The sequence below is a fragment of the Aquarana catesbeiana genome, linkage group LG06 (assembly GCF_042186555.1).
Source record: "Aquarana catesbeiana isolate 2022-GZ linkage group LG06, ASM4218655v1, whole genome shotgun sequence".
Classification (NCBI taxonomy): domain Eukaryota; kingdom Metazoa; phylum Chordata; class Amphibia; order Anura; family Ranidae; genus Aquarana; species Aquarana catesbeiana.
In genome coordinates, this window is record NC_133329.1 from 5,384,571 (window position 1) to 5,403,106 (window position 18,536).

Here is an 18,536-nt window from a genome sequence, read left to right on the forward strand (position 1 = left end):
CGAGATACTCCTCCGGCAGGTAGGAGAGTGAAGAGGTGCACAGGACCTTGGCTACCTTCTGGAAGCATGTCTCACTGCATTGTGGTGACCAGGAGAGAACCTCAGCATGGGGCCAATCAAAAGAGGGTTTGTGCCTCTGTAACCAAGAATAACCAATAATTAATTTATCTCATGGTGAAGAGCCCCTATGGCCATGGACAATGGAACTGTCTCATGAGTCACATGGGCAGGCTGTAGAGGTCTCCCGTCAAGAGCCTCAATGGCAAGTGGAGTGTCATGCAGCTGCAGCAGAATCGAGTGCTTCAATATAAAGGCAGCATCAATGAACAGGCCTGCAGCCCCAGAGTCGAATAGAGCCTGTACAGTAGGTGACCGCGATATTGTGTTAATATCTCCGCTGTTATCAGCGAGATTTGACACTTGCAAGCCCAGTCGCAGGAGCCAGCGCCGAGCTGGCTCGCTCATCGGGAAAGGAAAACTGTTTTGTGGGGCATGATGGGACTGTGACATCATAAGGGGCTGGGTCACCAGGTGAAAGCACCCGGTGACCATGCCCCATGCCTATATAAGTCATCGCGCACTACTCACACAGCATTACAGCGGGAGACAGCGTCGTGTCAACATCGGAAGAAGAGAAGAAGGAACAAGGCGGTGAAGACTGGGCCACCGCTAGCAAAAGAGCGGCAGAAGATAGCGGAGTAGCCCGGCAGAGAACTGGACACCGGGAGAAGAGGCCAGAGAGTGTGAGAAGAACCGGACACCAGGAGAAGAGGCCAGAGAGAGCAGAGAAGTCGGAAGAAGACGCCCGAAGTCGGAAGAAGACCCCCAGAGCTGCCTAATAAATTACTTTTAAAACCAGTGTAGTGTGCTTTTTTTTTATTGACACTTTTCCCCCAGGTGAATGGGTAGGGGTACGATGTACCCCATACTCATTCAAATAGGGTGGGGGGCTGGGAGCTGGGGGCCCCCTTATTAAATGGGGCTCCCGGATTCCGATAAGCTCTCAGGGTTGTCGGGAAGAGGCCCTTATCCTCATCAACATGGGGACAAGGTGCTTTAGAGTGGGGGGGCCCGCAAGGCGCCCCCCTGCCCCAAAGCACCCACCCCCCTTGTTGAGGGCATACGGCCTGGTACAGTTCAGGAGGGGGGCGCTCGGTCGTGCCCACCCCCTTTCCTGACCAGCCGGGCTGCTCGGATAAGGGTCTGGTACGTATCTTGGGGGGACCCCCACGCCTAAGGGCCTGGTATGCCCCTGGGGGGAACCCACGCCATTTTTTTATTTAAAATTTGGCGCGACGTTCCCTCTTATAATTCATACCTGACAGCTGTCAGCACTGCCTGTCGCTCATCGTGAAAGGAAAAAACAGATGCTATCTCATTCTTGATGGAATCTGAGAGACCATGAGAAAAAGCAGCCATGAGGGCCTCATTGTTCCACGCAACCTCTGCTGCCAGAGTACGGAATTCAATGGTGTAGTCGGCAACAGTTCTCGTACTCTGTTCAATGGACATGAGGCACTTAGCAGCAGAAGCGGAGTGTGCGGAAACGTCAAATACCCTTTTAAACAAAGCCACAATTCAGGATAACTCAGGAAAATGGGTTTTTGCATCTCCCATAGAGGGTTTGCTCAGGCCAAGGCTCTCTCAGAAAGCAATGATATCACGAAACCTACTTTGCTTCTGTCCGTGGGAAACGCCTGGGGCAGCATCTCAAAGTATATCTCAACCTGGTTGAGAAACCCTCTACATTGGACTGGATCACCCCCAAATTGCTGGGGAAGTAGAGCAGAACCAGACAAACCTCTTATAGAGGTAATACTCGAGGTGGGTGCCTGCACAGAGACTGGAGAAGCAGCAGGGTTGGCCTGCAACACAGGTTGTATTGGGGTGGCCACAGTGAGAGATTCAAGGTGAGCCGTGTGACTCAGGAGTGTTTGTAAGGCCATGGCAAACTGATCCATATGGTGATCCAGTTCATCCAATCTGGAAAAAATATTACCAACAAGTGGATTGAGTGCAACTTCTGAATTCACGGCCTTCGCCTACTGTCAGAAACCATGAAATCAGACCAAGACAGAAGTACAGTTAAATCACACTTGTTTAATAATAAAAGTAAAAAAAACAAACAAAGTCAAAACATAGCCAAAGTTCAGTAACGGATAGTCAGCCAAGCCAGAAGTCAGGGGTCAAAGTAGTGGAACAGCAAGCAGGATCCGGAGCCAGAGCCAGAAGGGATGTCAGCAAAAGCCAGTCTTTAAACAGGAGCGCAGGAGATGTTTCTTGTGATGTTGACCAGACGAAAGCAGAGCTCCTCTGGACTGGACGGCTCAAGTAGGCAGGACTGACGAGCAGGATATCAACAACAGCTGAGTAATTGTGGAGAGAGATGGGAGCTGGCAATTAGCCAACAGCTGAGCGGCCAGCTCAGAAAAGGAAGGGCTGAGCCCAGCTCTGACAAGCATTAAGTCAACGTGAGTCGGCCTGGGTATATAAAACCAAGATTTTGGCACCCAGGGGACTCAACATAGACTTTGACCTGAATTGCTTTATTTTTAATGGTTGAGAAAGCTAAAAGTATAAGCAGTGCTATACAGTATGTCACAAGGAAATTAAGGACGTGATAATGAATTAATAAGGAGGAATAAGAACTAGGTTTGGTGTTTCAACAGTGGCATTAATGAAATAATGGAGATAAAAATCTTTTGGTAGAGAAAGATAATCATTTAGAAAATATAATAATTTTATATATAATTTTTATTTCCATTACATTTATTAAATATGTAAAGTGTAAGGGGAATTGGATTGGTATTTAATGAACAGATTTATTTGAAACATAAAGAAAGTACATTTTTTTAAAAAATAAAAAAGAGGTATTTTTTAAATATGGAGAAGGGATTAAATAATGAATTTAAATAAATAATAACTTTTTTCTACATAGTAATGTTTTAAGAGATATAATAGAATAAAATCAGTCCTGGTCCATAGTGGTATTATTTTAAGTTTATTAATTTTAATAAGGTTTTATAAATAGATAATATCTATAGAATATAAATGTTTTATATAAAATATGAGGTATATAAGGAAAAATAAGAAGAAAAGGTGTAAATGGCATAAAAAGGGTAGATTGGTCGTTGGTACAGAAAAATAAATATATATAAAGTAATAAAAATGGCCAGTAAAGGAAGGGTATAGGCTGTCTATCTTGAATTTAGTCGATGTAGAATGTATCTCTTGGATAGATTGTAACTGAGCGATCCATATGGCAGTCCTATAGAGTGTGAATACAGGTTAGTCCCCACAGGGTTATCCGTCTTGGGATGGGGCGGTTCAAAATTCCATAGGATCGGGGTGGTAATGGCGCTCTCTAACACTTGGAGTCGGGTGTAGTAGAAATATAGTTTCCGTGGTCCACGGGAAGTGGGCAGTCCTATAGTCGCTCTAACTATCGGGGAAAGCTTGGTAGGTTACTGTGGAGACAAAAAGTGCATATAAGGGCTCGGGCAAGGCGGCCCGCCCATTTATTGAGAAAGCCAAACCATAGGCGATACGCGTGTAGAGGGGAGGAGCCGAGCCCCGTGACGTCACACCATCGGAGTGGTGAGCGAGCGGACGTCTTCTAACATTGTGATAAGCAATTGTACCTTTTATATTCTTGTAAGTGCAATATTTTAAGGGGGATTTTTTTAATAAATGATTGAAAAGGGGAGCACTATGTTTCTTGCATTTGTATTTGCATGAACACGAACCATATCCCGAGGGGAAATATCTCGTCTGTGAGTTGTATAAACAGGCTGGAGATGGAGAACTGATATGGAAGTGGAGAGAAAGGAGGGAGCTTTCATTCAGAGTTTGTTTGGCTGATTGTTGAGGTGAGCCGGCATAACAGCTGGTGGAGGTGTGCACAGATTATAATACATAAGAAGTGTGGTAGAAGCACAGCGGTGGAATATTTGTACACAGCAATCAAGAAACTACAGAAATTTATATATATATATATATATATATATATATATATATATATATATATATAGTCACTTGGAAGTCAGTAGCGCTGCACTATTTACACAATTACTCACATGAACAGACACGTCAGAGCATATAAAAACCCGTCTGAGCATATAAAAACCCCCTCAGTACAGCCACCTATGCATCAATATCTGGCTCACCGCTCGCTGGGCTCGGTATACAAATAGCCTCACTGCAGATGACCAGTTTGCCGCTCTGTAGCCTCAATGCTAGACCTTCCCGAAGAAGTCCGGCAATGGAAGATACACATCAATATCCGGCTCACCGCTCGCTGGGCTTAGTATACAAATAGCCTCACTGCAGATGACTGGTTTGCCGCTCTGTAGCCTAGAAACCGGTGGAGACGACGGTAAGCCCGAGAAACACTGGTGGGGACCGTTCCCTCCTGCTGTTTTTGGAGAAAGCCAGCCTCTGGCTGCAAAAAACAATAGTGGGGTTATAGCTAATATGTGACATTGCGGCAGACACATCTGACCCTAAGTGACCATTTTTGGTGACCATTGACACCAATACAGGGATCATTGGTGTCAAAGTAAAATTATGTTTACTTTGTGAGTTGCCTCATGTAAAGTCCCACAACCAATGTATTATTTTCTACTTGTGATAGCAATTGAGAGGCTGGTGAGCCGCTCCAGTTGCTTTTACAAGAGAGCCAACTGCCAGCTCTAAAAAATGATACCAGGATGATGCCTGCAGCTGCATATCATCCCATTACAACCACCAGAAGTCCAGGGATGTACGGGTATGTTGCTGGAAGGGAAGTGGTTAAATCAAGCAAGAAGCATAGGATTGGGATTCAAGGAAAATCTGATAATTTTGGATCAATTTCCTTTTTTTATGTTGATTGGATTTAATATTGTTTGGTATATTTTCTTCTGACTTCATTTAAAGATTTTGTTTTATAACCACTTCAGCCCCGGAAGGATTTACCCCCCTTCCTGACCAGAGCACTTTTTACAATTTTTTTAAAGCAAATGCCCTACAGATTAAAATGGTGGGTGTTTCATTTTTTTTTTCACACAGTATTTGCGCAGCGATTTTTCAAACGCATTTTTTGTGGAAAAAACACACTTTTTTAAATTTTAATGCACTAAAACACACTATATTGCCCAAATGTTTGATGAAATAAAAAAGATGATCTTAGGCCGAGTACATGGATACCAAACATGACATGCTTTACAATTGCGCACAAACGTGCAGTGGCAACAAAATAAATACATTTTTAAAAGCCTTTAAAAGCCTTTACAGGTTACCACTTTAGATTTACAGAGGAGGTCTACTGCTAAAATTACTGCCCTCGATCTGACCTTCGCGGTGATACCTCACATGCATGGTGCAATTGCTGTTTACATTTGACGCCAGACCAACGCTTGCGTTCGCCTTAGCGCGAGAGCAGGGGGGACAGGGGTGCTTTTTTTTTTTTTTTTTTTTTTTCTTTATTATTTTTTTGCTTTTTTATCTTATTTTTAAACTGTTCCTTTCATTTTTTTTAATCATTTTTATTGTTATCTCAGGGAATGTAAATATCCCCTATGATAGCAATAGGTAGTGACAGGTACTCTTTTTTGAAAAAATTGGGGTCTATTAGACCCTAGATTTCTCCTCTGCCCTCAAAGCATCTGACCACACCAAGATCGGTGTGATAAAATGCTTTCCCAATTTCCCAATGGTGCTGTTTACATCCGGCGAAATCTAAGTCATAAAATGCTCGTAGCTTCCGGTTTCTTAGGCCATAGAGATGTTTGGAGCCACTCTGGTCTCTGATCAGCTCTATGGTCAGCTGGCTGAATCACCGGCTGCATTCTCAGGTTCCCTGTTGAGACAGGAGAGCCAGAGAAAAACACGGAAGACGGTGGGGGGGGGCATTCCCTCCCACTGCTTGTAAAAGCAGTCTAGAGGCTAATTAGCCGCTAGGATTGCTTTTACATGAAAGCCGACCGCTGGCTGAAAAGAATGATACCAAGATGATACCTAAACCTGCAGGCATCATTCTGGTATAACCACTCAAAGTCGTGAATGGCGTACCTGAAGACAAAAAATGGTTAACAATAAAGCACAGTAAACGGTAAAGTATAAAAAATTGCATACCTGAAAAGCAAACATGATAAAACATAATAACAATAAAACATTGCAGAATAGAATACAGTAAAAAAGAGCAGAACAATAGAGAGAGAGAATAGAGAGAGAGAGAACAATAAAACGACAACTATTTATTTTTTTTTATTTTTGTTTGTGTTTTTTTTTTTTTTTTTTTTACACTTTTTTTGTAACTAACTTTTATAACGGTAACCGGTTCCAGGTTCGGGTCTCTCAAAATGCGATGGCATCTTGGGAGACCCTGTGAAAGTGTGCCTAGTCTGTGCAATGCTGTACCCTACGCTAATACTCAACTAGTGAATGGTAGCGTTCAAAACATTCACCAATGCAAAGACCAGGATTGTCAGGACAGGAGGGACAATAATAGCGGGTGTCACGCCTATATCCGCGCTTGCTGCAGACACGACATCTTTTTTGGGGGGGTTTGTTGGGTAGGGGTACTCGGGAGGACATAAAGAAAATGCCTCTCATGCAGCCGACTGCATTTGGTTGGGGATGTGAATGGGGGAAGTACGGGCGCTGCAGAAGCGGTGGGTTCCCAATTAAGATTGGCGAATGCAGCAGGAAGGGCACTATGGGCACGACGGGCCTGTGTTTGTCTTCTTGGTGGCAGCGGGACACTACTTGTGCTTGCCACCTCACCAGCTTGAACTGCACTTATGGGACTCGCCACGTCACCAAGTGTTACTGCAGTGCTGGTTTGACTACGACCGGGGTGTAAAAGGCCGCTGGTGCTTGCCAGTTCACCAAAACGCTACCAAAAAACTGTTAGCGATCGCAGGGATCAGGCCTGACTCTGCGAACGCTGCAGTTATGCGTTTAGTGTTTTGTAAGTGACAGTGATCGATCGATACTGCACTTGGGTGGGCCGAGCCGGGCGGAGGGGCAAAATGCAGGTGCTAGCAGGTATCTGGGCTGATCCCGCTAACACTGCGTTTTTGGGAACCCTAAACTGCTGGGGACGCCAGTATAGATCTGATCGGATCAGATATTGATCCGTTTAGATACTATACCACTAAGGGAGGCGTATGCCGCGTGCGTGGGTGTTAGCGGTACTGGCGCTAATCTGACGCTGCCTGGGGCGACGCATATCACCGCCGGGCGATCGGGGGGCTAAACCTTTATTCGGTAATAAATGGCGGGTGCCCTGACACTATAAAAAATAAACAAACTAACCACGTCACCCGTAACGGTTATACAGTGATCAGTGGTGAAAGGGTTAACTAGGGGGCAATCAAGGGGTTAAAACATTTATTAGGTAGTATATGGGGGTCCCTGTCGCTATAAAATGCTGACGGCGAACCTCACTAACTAGCGTCACCAGCGACACTAATACAGCGATCAGAAAAATGATTGCTTAGCGACACTGGTGACGGGGGGTGATCAAGGGGTTAAAACTTTATTAGGGGGGGTTAGGGGGGTACCCTAGACCTACAGGGGGCTAATACTAACTGCCCTACCACTTCTAACTGTCACAAACTGACACCAATCAGTAATCAGGAAAAAAAAAACAGCTTGGTGTCAGTTTGTGACAGGGGGGGTGGTGATTGGGGGGGGATCGGGGGGCGATCGGGGGGGGGGATCGGGGGTGTTTAGTGTGCCTGGCATGTTCTACTGTGTTGTGTAGTGTTTTACACTTACTCGGATGTCTTCTCTCCTCGGCGTCGGAACGGAAACTGCCAAGCCGAGGAGAGATGACATCACATCCTCTGCCTGTGTGTACTATACACAGGCAGGGGATGTTTCTCATTGGCTGGGAGTGATCGCGAGGGGGGGGGCCACGATCGGATGGCCTCCCCCTCATCTCTGATCACTGCCAGACAAATGCCGACCGCCGCTGGCACAGGGGGGGGGGGTCCGATCGGACCCCCCACCCGCGGGAAGGCATCACGTATCAGGTACGTGATTTTGCCTGCCCGTGCCGCTCTGTTGACGTATATAGACGTGAGGCGGTCGGCAAGTGGATAAATAAACATTCAATGCAGAGTTCATCCACATCACAAAATTAGTAGAGATGCCACAGCAGAAGACGCTTGCCTTCAGACTGTCTCTCTCTGAATGAAGCTGCAGAACTCTCAGTTAGAGGGTGGGGGAGTCACCACTCCGCTGTCAGGGAGACTAGAAACAGTTATATTCCATCCAAAGGTAACTTGCCTGCTTGTGCATTGAAGGAGGTCCAAGTCTTTAGAAATCCTTCATTAACTCTTTTCAATTTGTAATCTACCGACCTTGTAGTATTTCATATAAAGGTTAAAATAGGGTCCATTAAATGAAATATCACATTAACCACCAATGATATTGAAAACATAAAATGGACTATGCAGCTTTTTAAATACATATTTAAGGGACTTGAAAATAGTAATTATATATTACTGTGCAAAAGCATTTTGTGAATTGATAAAAAACGAAATACTTTATATATAATAATAAAATATAAAATATATAATAATATTTATATATATTATTTTTTATAAATAAAAATTATATATATATATATATATATATATATATATATATATATATATATATATATATATATATATATATATATATATTTTTTTTTTTTTTTAAGCAATCTTACTTTACAGCATTTCTTCACATCTGCCTAAAACTTTTACACACTAATGTAAGTATTGGCCTGCTGGAGGAGGGATTATCTATTCACTAAAGCGGATTTGGAGAGGCTCCAAAAATAAAATATTCTTTTAAATATCATGCCTGAGGGATCCCCTTAGTCTGCCTGTAAAGAAAAGCATCTTTCCCATGTTTATAACAATACCACAGCAAAGTTGCATTTCTAAAGGAACAAATGTCATTTAAAACTGCTTGCAGCTGTAATGTATTGCCAGATCCCGGAAATATAGATAAAAATCATTGAAAAAAATTGTGTGGGTTCCCCCCAGTCCATTACCAGGCCCTTTGGGTCTGGTATGAATATTAAGGGAACCCCGCAACAAAATAAAAAAAAATGGCATAGGGGCCCCCCCTAAAATCCATACCAGGCCCTTCAGGTCTGTTATGGATATTAAGGGAATCCCCATGCCAAAATGTAAAAAAAAAAATGTTGTGGGGGTCTCCCCCAAAATCCATACCAGACCCTTATATGAGCACACAACATGGCAGGCCACAGGAAAAGGGGGGGATGATAAAGTGCCCTCCCCTCCTGAACCGTACTAGACCACATGCCCTTAACATTGGAAGGGTGCTTTGGTGTCCCCCCAAAACACTGTGTCCCCATGTTGATGGGGAAAGGAGGGATGAGTGAGCGCCCCCCCTTCTGAACCATACCAGGCCCCATGCCCTCAACATGGGGGGGTGTTTTGGGAAGGGGGCTCCGCCTTTATTGCCGGCCAACCGGCAAATACCTCCTCCTCTGTTTGACAATTCCTATATAGGTAAAGGCGGGGACATCTGGCGACATCACCTGGTGGCACCGCCCCCCTTGGGACATCTCAAATTGGTGCAACATGGCCCCCAGGGCATTACCCAGACTCCCATACTCATTTGATGGCCAATTACTTGCATATAAGCCTTCAAAATGGGCACTTTTGATTTTATAGACTTCAATGGAGTTCGCTGTTTCTCCTGTTTAGGAGTTCTTCTGTGAACCGAACAGTGGGGGTGTTTGGCCCATCTCTACACACCACTATCCTGGCTGTCAATGGTTGGGAAGGAAACAGTGGCTGCATCCTTAGCATATGGTCACATGGCCATATTTAGGTAATGATGTCATCACTATTACCGCCCCCTTCCCTTATATAGCTGATGACAGCTCTGGAAGCTGCCATTTGGAAAGTGTTATCATTGGGGATCAGTCGTGTGCGGTGGGCTGTCAGTTTTTGTTTTTTCAGGAGGTCAGCAGTGGCAGGCATCACAAATTAGAAATGGATTTACAATGAGGGGCTTTTTAGGGAATTTCATTTTTTTAATAACTGACTTGTCAGATGTTTTGGTGTCTTTATTTCTAGATTACATTTTTTTTGGGGGGGGGAATGAGTAGGGTCCACCATATTTATAATCATGTATATAGGAGGCTGGAATCTTGGGGCCCAGATTCCGATCCCTACACCTGCAGACATCCCTGCAACCATCTGACAAGGTACCATATTAGAACAAAAAGTGGTGGGACTTTACAGGGTGCAAGGTCTAATGAAAACTCAAATCATAGACATTTATGTAAAATATAAACATATCGTTATTCTATACATACACATAACTGATTGTAAAAAAGTTCTAAAAACATTTACAGTAAGGTTGTCCAGGGTGTTGTTATCCCAACTGGAAAATCCGGGTACATGGCCTACGCGTTTCGCGGGATAACCCGCTTCATCAGGGCCTCGGATTATATCACAGATTATCTATATACTGTAATGAAACATATTATTAACACAAAAAATGCATATATAAAACATATACCAAGGAAAATATATACGTTCATTGTGTATTTCAACAATGTTCATAAATGATATCACATCGAATTTACATCTCTTTTAATGATCAGTTAACAAATCTACAAAATACATTCCAATAAAGCTTCTTATATGCACTATGGCACATTGTGGGAAGGAGAGAGAGAGAGAGAGAGAGAGAGAGAGAGAGAGAGAGAGAGAGAGAGAGAGAGAGAGAGAGAGAGAGAGAGAGAGAGAGGAACAGAACAAGCACCTATAACAAAGTGCCCATATAATCTATAATGTAACTAGTTCCTAAATTTGAAATATGTACTAAAAAAAAAAAAAAACATAATTGAATATCTAAAACTGCACCTGTAAAAGGTCAATGACCGGCTCGATGGGAGTGAAGCCTGGGGAGCCCATAGGGGTTGACTCCTCATCCCCCTGACAAGGAAGGACGCTTCTATACATTGATGGGGTTTTGGATGATAAAGGTAGGATTGGCAGTTATATCTAAAAACAGGGGAAAGTAAATAAATGGGTTGAGGGTTTCCAACAATGAATATGGGGGATGGTAAAAACTGGGTGACGGGGGAGGAAGGAGCGGGGAGAGGAAGTAGAAGGGAGGGTTTCCTTATACCTGCAGACACCCCCACAACTATCTGACAAGGGTTATGAGGATTTAAGCATCTAGTATGGATTTCCCGAGGGACCTCATGCATTTTTTTTTGCTTGAGATACCCTCTTAAAGTTCATACTGGGGATGTACCGATACCATTTTTTTTTACAACGAGTACGAGTACCGATACTTTTTTAGTACTCGCCGATACCAATATCTCCAGCAACTGATACCTACTACAATTACCGATACCTACCGCAATTACTGATACCTACCGCAATTACCGATACCTACCGCGATTACTGATACCTACCGCAATTACCGATACCTACCGCGATTACTGATACCTACCGCAATTACCGATACCTACCGCGATTACTGATACCTACCGCAATTACCGATACCTACCGCGATTACTGATACCTACCGCAATTACCGATACCTACCGCGATTACTGATACCTACCGCAATTACCGATACCTACCGCAATTACTGATACCTACCGCAATTACCGATACCTACCGCGATTACTGATACCTACCGCAACTATTTTGTTTTCACTTCAGCTGTCTGCAATGGTACAAAGCATTGAAAAGTTATTTATAAATTTAAAAATTTTTTTATTTTTTTTTTATTTTGTGCTTTTTCAATGTAAATGTATAAATATATGTTAATATATATGTGTAAAAATATTCACTAACAAAGCAAACAAAAAAAAAAGTTTCAATCATTTATCATTTAAAAAAAAAAAATCAGGCAAATAATAATTAAATGGAGGAGAATAGGGGTTAATTAAGGCTGATTAGAGTAAATGAAGGGTTTATAAGGGGTTAAACAGAGGAACATTTGTTCATCCCTTTGATCTGCAGATAAAGAAACAGAAAGATACAAAAAGAAACAATGTTTCTTTTTATTTTAATGTTCCAGGGCTGAGCAATGTTGTTAATAAACATTGCCAGTTGTTTTTTTTTTTTGGACAGCTCCAATTACCGGACTTCTTTTACACTTCAGCTGTCAACAGAGGAGACCCACCGACAGCTCAAAGAACTGAGCCTGAAAGTATCGGTTTGAGGTATCGGTGCATTTGCACAAGTTCCGATACTTGTGAAAATACTCGACATTGGCACCGATACAGATACTGATACTGGTATCGGTGCAACCCTAGTTCACACCATACTCACAGGGTCTGGCGTAAATTTTGGAGGACTCTACACTTCCATACTTGGAACACTCTGGACTTCTATACTTGGAACACTCTGGACTTCTATACTTGCTGTCGGATGTTCACTTACAAAGAAAAACAAGTCCGCTTAAATTTCCGGCCAAAAAACAAAAGCACACAAACTCCGCTAAAGGTCCTCCCAAATTACACAATATGACCCTTTAAGGGGTCTGTGTGCTTTTTTAAAACTTTTTAAAAAAAAAATTAAAGTTGACAATGCAATGCCATTTGCTGCAAATTTAGAACCTTTTTTCCTTTGTAAATATCAGAGCTGCTGCAGCACATTCTGTACATTACAGAGATGTCCCTTCACAGGCAGGATTAGGACACCCCCCCTCTCCCCAAGAATGGAGCTGGACACTTTTAATTTTTCACTTTATTTCAATCTAAATTTATTGAAAATTATTATACAGGCATTCACAAATTCATACATAGACGGCGTAGTCGTTCCATCAAACATGATACAAAACATTACACACATCAAAAATAAAACAGAAACAAAAGAAAAAACAACACCCCCCCAAAAAAAAAAACCCTAAGGGAAGAAGGTCAACAGTTACACATCCTATATTGAAACCTTACTTACACATTCATAGTCCTTACTCTATTTCCCTTAAAATCATCTAGTTTCCTATTGATTCCCCGTACACCCCTAATATTTCACTTTAATTATTCAACAAAATCATAGCTCCTGGCCAAATGGAATTCATTTTTTTTTTTTCATTTGTACATGTTCCCCAGGGCAGTGCAAGTCCCCTTGCTATTTTTTTTACATCCTTTGCCTATCAGCCCAGAAATGACAGTGAGTTACTTTTCAATTTGACAGATTTGGCTCCCATTGACTTCAGTAAGGTTTGGGTTTGGCATCCAAACTTCTTCGAAGTTTGCCTAAAAGCTCGATCCAAACTCAGGGCGGTTCGCTCATCTCTAGCCTTGCAGGTTTCCAGAATTTGTAAAAATGTGTAACTCCTGGATCCATATCATCATTAATTATTATTATTTATGTATTTATTTGTTTTTTTCCACTTATTTAACTCTTTACCTTCATTTTTTTTTTTTTTAGAACCATATACTGATTCCAGGTGTAATTCTGTATTTTTGCTATATAAGCATTGACACATTATACAATTAAATGCAAAAGGTATATGTGATCAACTCCAGAATCTATTATAAAAGATATATGGCACCACCATCCCCTAAAATATACATAAGAAGGCAAAATTTGGGAGATATGGGACTTTGAAGGTGCACTTATATTGGAAGATATATGGTAAACACATTAAATAAAAAAAAAGTATATTTATTGTAATACAAAAAGTTTAAAATAGCATTATATACAATACATCCGCATCCGTTTAGGTAGAAAGGGACACGTTTTGATGTTGTAATGCTGTAATCCACTCTTATATTCTACATGTTTCGCCGTGAAGCTTCTTCAGGAAAAGCGTGGAATCTTATCTACTAAATAGAACATACATATCGGGTAAATATTGTTACATTGCTTGAAACACACAAAAAAAATAGAACGTGAAAGAAAAATATAATTTGATGTGTACTAATGGGTGCGCCCACCCACCTGGAAAGACCTCATCTGGAATATGCAGTTCAGTTTTGGGCTCCAGTTCTCAAAAAGGATATCATGGAACTGGAGAAAGTGCAGAGAAGGCCTAACATTACGAATAATGAAATATGTGAATGCACCATATGCTGGTGTAGCACCCTTCTAGTTTAGGTGCTAGGAGGTAAATAGTTAGACTAGTGTAATTTGCTCTTCCGCCTAACGGTGGGGCTAGAGGCAAATCTATCTTCAGTGGATCTGCTTAACAGAATGCTGCAATGCATTAGTTAGGGCTGCTCCTGTGTTTTGGTGCTGTTAAAGTTCGCTTAGACTTCTCCTTCTAGAAACTAGTAGAGCTTTCTGGAACACGGGTGAAAGTTAGGCAAAGAGGCAGCATGAGTATGTAGCAGTCCCATAAAGACAGGGATGAGCGAGTTTGGGATGGAGGAACTTGACTGGCCTGCACAGAGTCCTGACCCCAACCTGATACAACACCTTTGGGATGAAGTAGAGCGGAGACTGCGAGCCAGGTCTTCTCGTCCAACATCAGTGCCTAACCTCACAAATGCTCTTCTGGAAGAATGGTCAAACATTCCCATAGACACCCTCCTAAACCTTGTGGATGGCCTTCCCAGAAGAGGTGAAGCTGTTATAGCTGCAAAGGGTGGAGCCAACCCAATATTGAACCCTACGGACTAAGACTGGGATGCCATTAAAGTTCATGTGTGTTTAAAGGCAGGCGTCCCAAATTTTTGGCAATATAGTGTATATGTGCCTTGCATATAGCCGAAAAAAATGTGTTATATGATCTGTGGACATAGATGGGGTCATTGGAGGCTGTTCTTCATCAGTTGGGGTACCCCCAGGGATCTCTAGACTTAGCAATAAGGAGGAGGAACATTGAGAGCACCACAACAGTTGAACAGATCAATAAAATTGTTTATTCAACATAGAAAACCCCAATGTGTTTCTGGGGCGCAACAATCCCCCCTTTGTGGGGTTTGTGTTATGGTAATAAGTGTATCAGCGTTCTGGACTAGGATTGTAGGAAGGAGAACAAACTTCCCAGTCAATGACCGGATACCCAACTAAGAGACAGTTCATCTGGAAGTTTTATCTCCTTCTTACAACCCTAGTCCAGAATGCTGATACACTTACTACTAATAATATGTACCCAAAACACATTGGCATTTCTGGGTCACATAAACATATTTCATGTGTTTTCATGACTGTTCAAACTGATGTGGCACTCTCGTTCCTCTTACACCTTAATGATTCATTTTATAAAATAGCAAAAAAAAAAAAAACAGAATGAAATAAATGGCAATCACTGATCCTCCAGAAGTCATGGTCCAGAGTTCGGCTCAATCCCCTTAATAGATCCCCCAGTTAGAAAATGATTGGAGGACTCTAAACAAAAAAAAAAAAAAATGGACAAAACAGTGTGTATGTATGATGTATGGTAGATGATTGAACTATGAAAACCATATAACTAGAAGGACATTTCAGGGGAACATTGAACAATGAAGTCATTAGATAAAGACACGATCTCAAGATACTGAAACATTGTAGATGTTAAACAGCAGAAATATCAGTAAGACCGTGGGGCTGATTTACTAAAATTGGAGAGTGCAAAATCTAGTGCATGTTAGCCAATCAACTTCTAACTTCAACCTGTTCAATTAAGCTTTGACAAACAAAAAAAAAGAGCCCCACAAGATTTTGCACTCTCCAGTTTTAGTAAATCAAACTCCATTGTCTGGTAGATTTCCAAAGAGATGGAACAGAACCAACAAGGCAGGACCAGTCACAAACACACACTCAAACATGTTGGGGGTTATAACCCTTCTACACTCCATCTGACACTTTAAGATGATCGCTACCACATACATTTCTATTCAAAGAGGTTATTGTTAATATTTAGACATTAACGTTGAGGGCCCTCTACATTTTAAGTCTCTGTGTTCCTCCTGCTTTTTCTCCAGAATCTTCTCAGAATGATCCATCTCAGCTTGTTGCTGGCCTGGAAGATGATGGCAGCCTCCACCGATGGAGAAAATATTTGTAAGCACAAACTGACTCTTAACAGTAATGAATTTTGAGGAAATATAAGCACTCGAGACACGCAAAATAAGGTGAAAATGAGAAGTAAGAAGAAGATTGTCCTCAGTGCAGTGACATGAGCCTGAAGATTTGGACGTGTTGATCCAGAGTCATTATTCTTCACCCTCCAGACATGTTTGAGCAGAAAGTTGAAAGTGAGGACCAGGCACAGAAGACTAAGGCAGAATGGTAGAATGCAGCCTAGGGTGTTTGCAGGCACAAAATAGGAAAGCAATTTATGGAACCCAATAACAGAGGCTTCTGTACTGTTCTCAGAAGACTGGATACTTTCTTCAAACACAATCCAGGAGCCCGGGGCACTCACAATGAACACACCAAGTGCTGTCAGGAATAGAAGTTGACCCAGGAAATTGGACACAATTCTCTTTAACCAGATGAAGAACCCATAGCTGAGATTGGTGATGCTGGTACAGTAATGAGCCGAGAGCCAGGCGGTCAACCAGAAGTTGTAATATGTTAGGAAGTAAATTGATGTGTTCATAAACCCAAATACTTGTCTAATATAAAAGGTTTCCAGAGAAAAGACAAAGAACATTCCCTGTAGACTCATCACACACTGGAGAAGAATATTCACAATTCCCTTAACCAGAAAGATTACATCGGTGGGACTCAACTTCCCTTTCTTTCTGATGATGTCCAGGTTACCCATCACAATACAAATGTTAGAAGGGATTGCCAAGCTGAGTCCCAAGACTGAACAGACTAAAATAGATATAGAGTACGGAGACATCATGTTGAGGTTTGGTGTGATCTCCGGACAGAGATGACGAGACACGTCCAGTGATAGCAGACAGAATGATACATTTGAGGTTGGAATTATGGAAATAGTCTTCAGAGATCCGTCTCATGATTGACTTTGCATAAATGTGGTGAGTTTTATTTTAATGCCAGCATCTAAAGCACGGAGCAACCCATGTGAACAATTTCCTAGAATTTTCCATTATACCATCGTACTTCACCACTTCAGGACTGGAGGCTGTTTGTCTCTTCTTAACCATTACGTACCCTCAGCACTATGACTATTATAACTATAACATATCAATGAGGGACAGATGCATTCTATTGGTGGGATTATCTAATATCTAAATATCTAAATCATCATTTTTATTTTAATAATTGTATTTATAAGTTATTTTAAAACAAATGTAAAGTGTTACTAAACCCACAACAGTAAAATCAGTCTGTTACACAGTAAAGCATGTTTGTTATACTCACTGTGGAACCTAAAGAGTTAATCCCCTGCATTGTGTAAAAAGATTGTGTGATCCCATCTTCTCTGATCCTCCCCTTCTTTCACAGTCCCCAATCCATCTCCTGATAGTGCAGAGCCCTGAAGGCACTCTGCACATGCTCAGTTTGATGTGTATTGCTAGAGAGCACATCTTTGGGGAGGGTGCATGTGATCAGCACAGGGCCAATTAGCACTGTCTAGACAGAGTGTCAGGGGTCATGCAGCCACATAGGACAGTCAGAGGAGAATGAAACTCCCCCTACAAGCTTTAACCAGTGCTCAGCAGGACACTGATAGAAATCACAAGACTGCTATATACTGCTGATGAGAAAAGGTATTTAGCAGTTTATATTTACTTAATTAATTGGATTTCCATATTCTGTGTACTGTGGGAGACCAGATATAGTAACTGCAGAGCCCTGGGGAGACCAAATATAGTGACTGCAGAGTCCTGGGGAGACCAGATATAGTGACTGCAGAGTCCTGAGGAGACCAGATATAGTGACTGCAGAGTCCTGGGGAGACCAGATATAGTGACTGCAGAGTCCTGGGGAGACCAGATATAGTGACTGCAGAGTCCTGGGGAGATCAGATATAGTGACTGCAGAGTCCTGGGGAGAGCAGATATAGTAACTGCAGAGCCCTGGGGAGACCAAATATAGTGACTGCAGAGTCCTGGGGAGACCAGATATAGTGACTGCAGAGTCCTGAGGAGACCAGATATAGTGACTGCAGAGTCCTGGGGAGACCAGATATAGTGACTGCAGAGTCCTGGGGAGACCAGATATAGTGACTGCAGAGTCCTGGGGAGATCAGATATAGTGACTGCAGAGTCCTGAGGGGACCAGATATAGTGACTGCAGAGTCCTGGGGAGATCAGATATAGTGACTGCAGAGTCCTGAGGGGACTAGATATAGTGACTGCAGGCTCCTGGGGAGACCAGATATAGTGACTGCAGAGTCCTGGGGAGACCAGATATAGTGACTGCAGAGTCCTGGGGAGACCAGATATAGTGACTGCAGAGTCCTGGGGAGATCAGATATAGTGACTGCAGAGTCCTGAGGGGACCAGATATAGTGACTGCAGAGTCCTGGGGAGATCAGATATAGTGACTGCAGAGTCCTGAGGGGACCAGATATAGTGACTGCAGGCTCCTGGGGAGACCAGATATAGTGACTGCAGAGTCCTGGAGAGACCAGATATAGTGACTGCAGAGTCCTGGGTTTGGTAACACTTTAAGAAAAAATGAAAATCCAGTTCTCCAGCT

The 18,536-nt window shown here is 42.4% G+C and overlaps 1 protein-coding gene across 1 annotated transcript; it reads right to left on the reverse strand.

Moving 5' to 3' along the window:
• Positions 1–15,864: 15,864 nt before the first annotated feature.
• Positions 15,865–16,770, reverse strand: LOC141147427 (taste receptor type 2 member 9-like). The gene has a single exon (XM_073634662.1). It carries the CDS (start codon positions 16,768–16,770, stop codon positions 15,865–15,867), a length of 906 nt encoding a protein of 301 aa, XP_073490763.1.
• Positions 16,771–18,536: the final 1,766 nt, after the last annotated feature.

Bases quoted from the DNA above. Each gene is read 5' to 3' on its own strand.
- LOC141147427 (XM_073634662.1), bottom strand. From the start codon at position 16,770: ATGATGTCTCCGTACTCTATATCTATTTTAGTCTGTTCAGTCTTGGGA.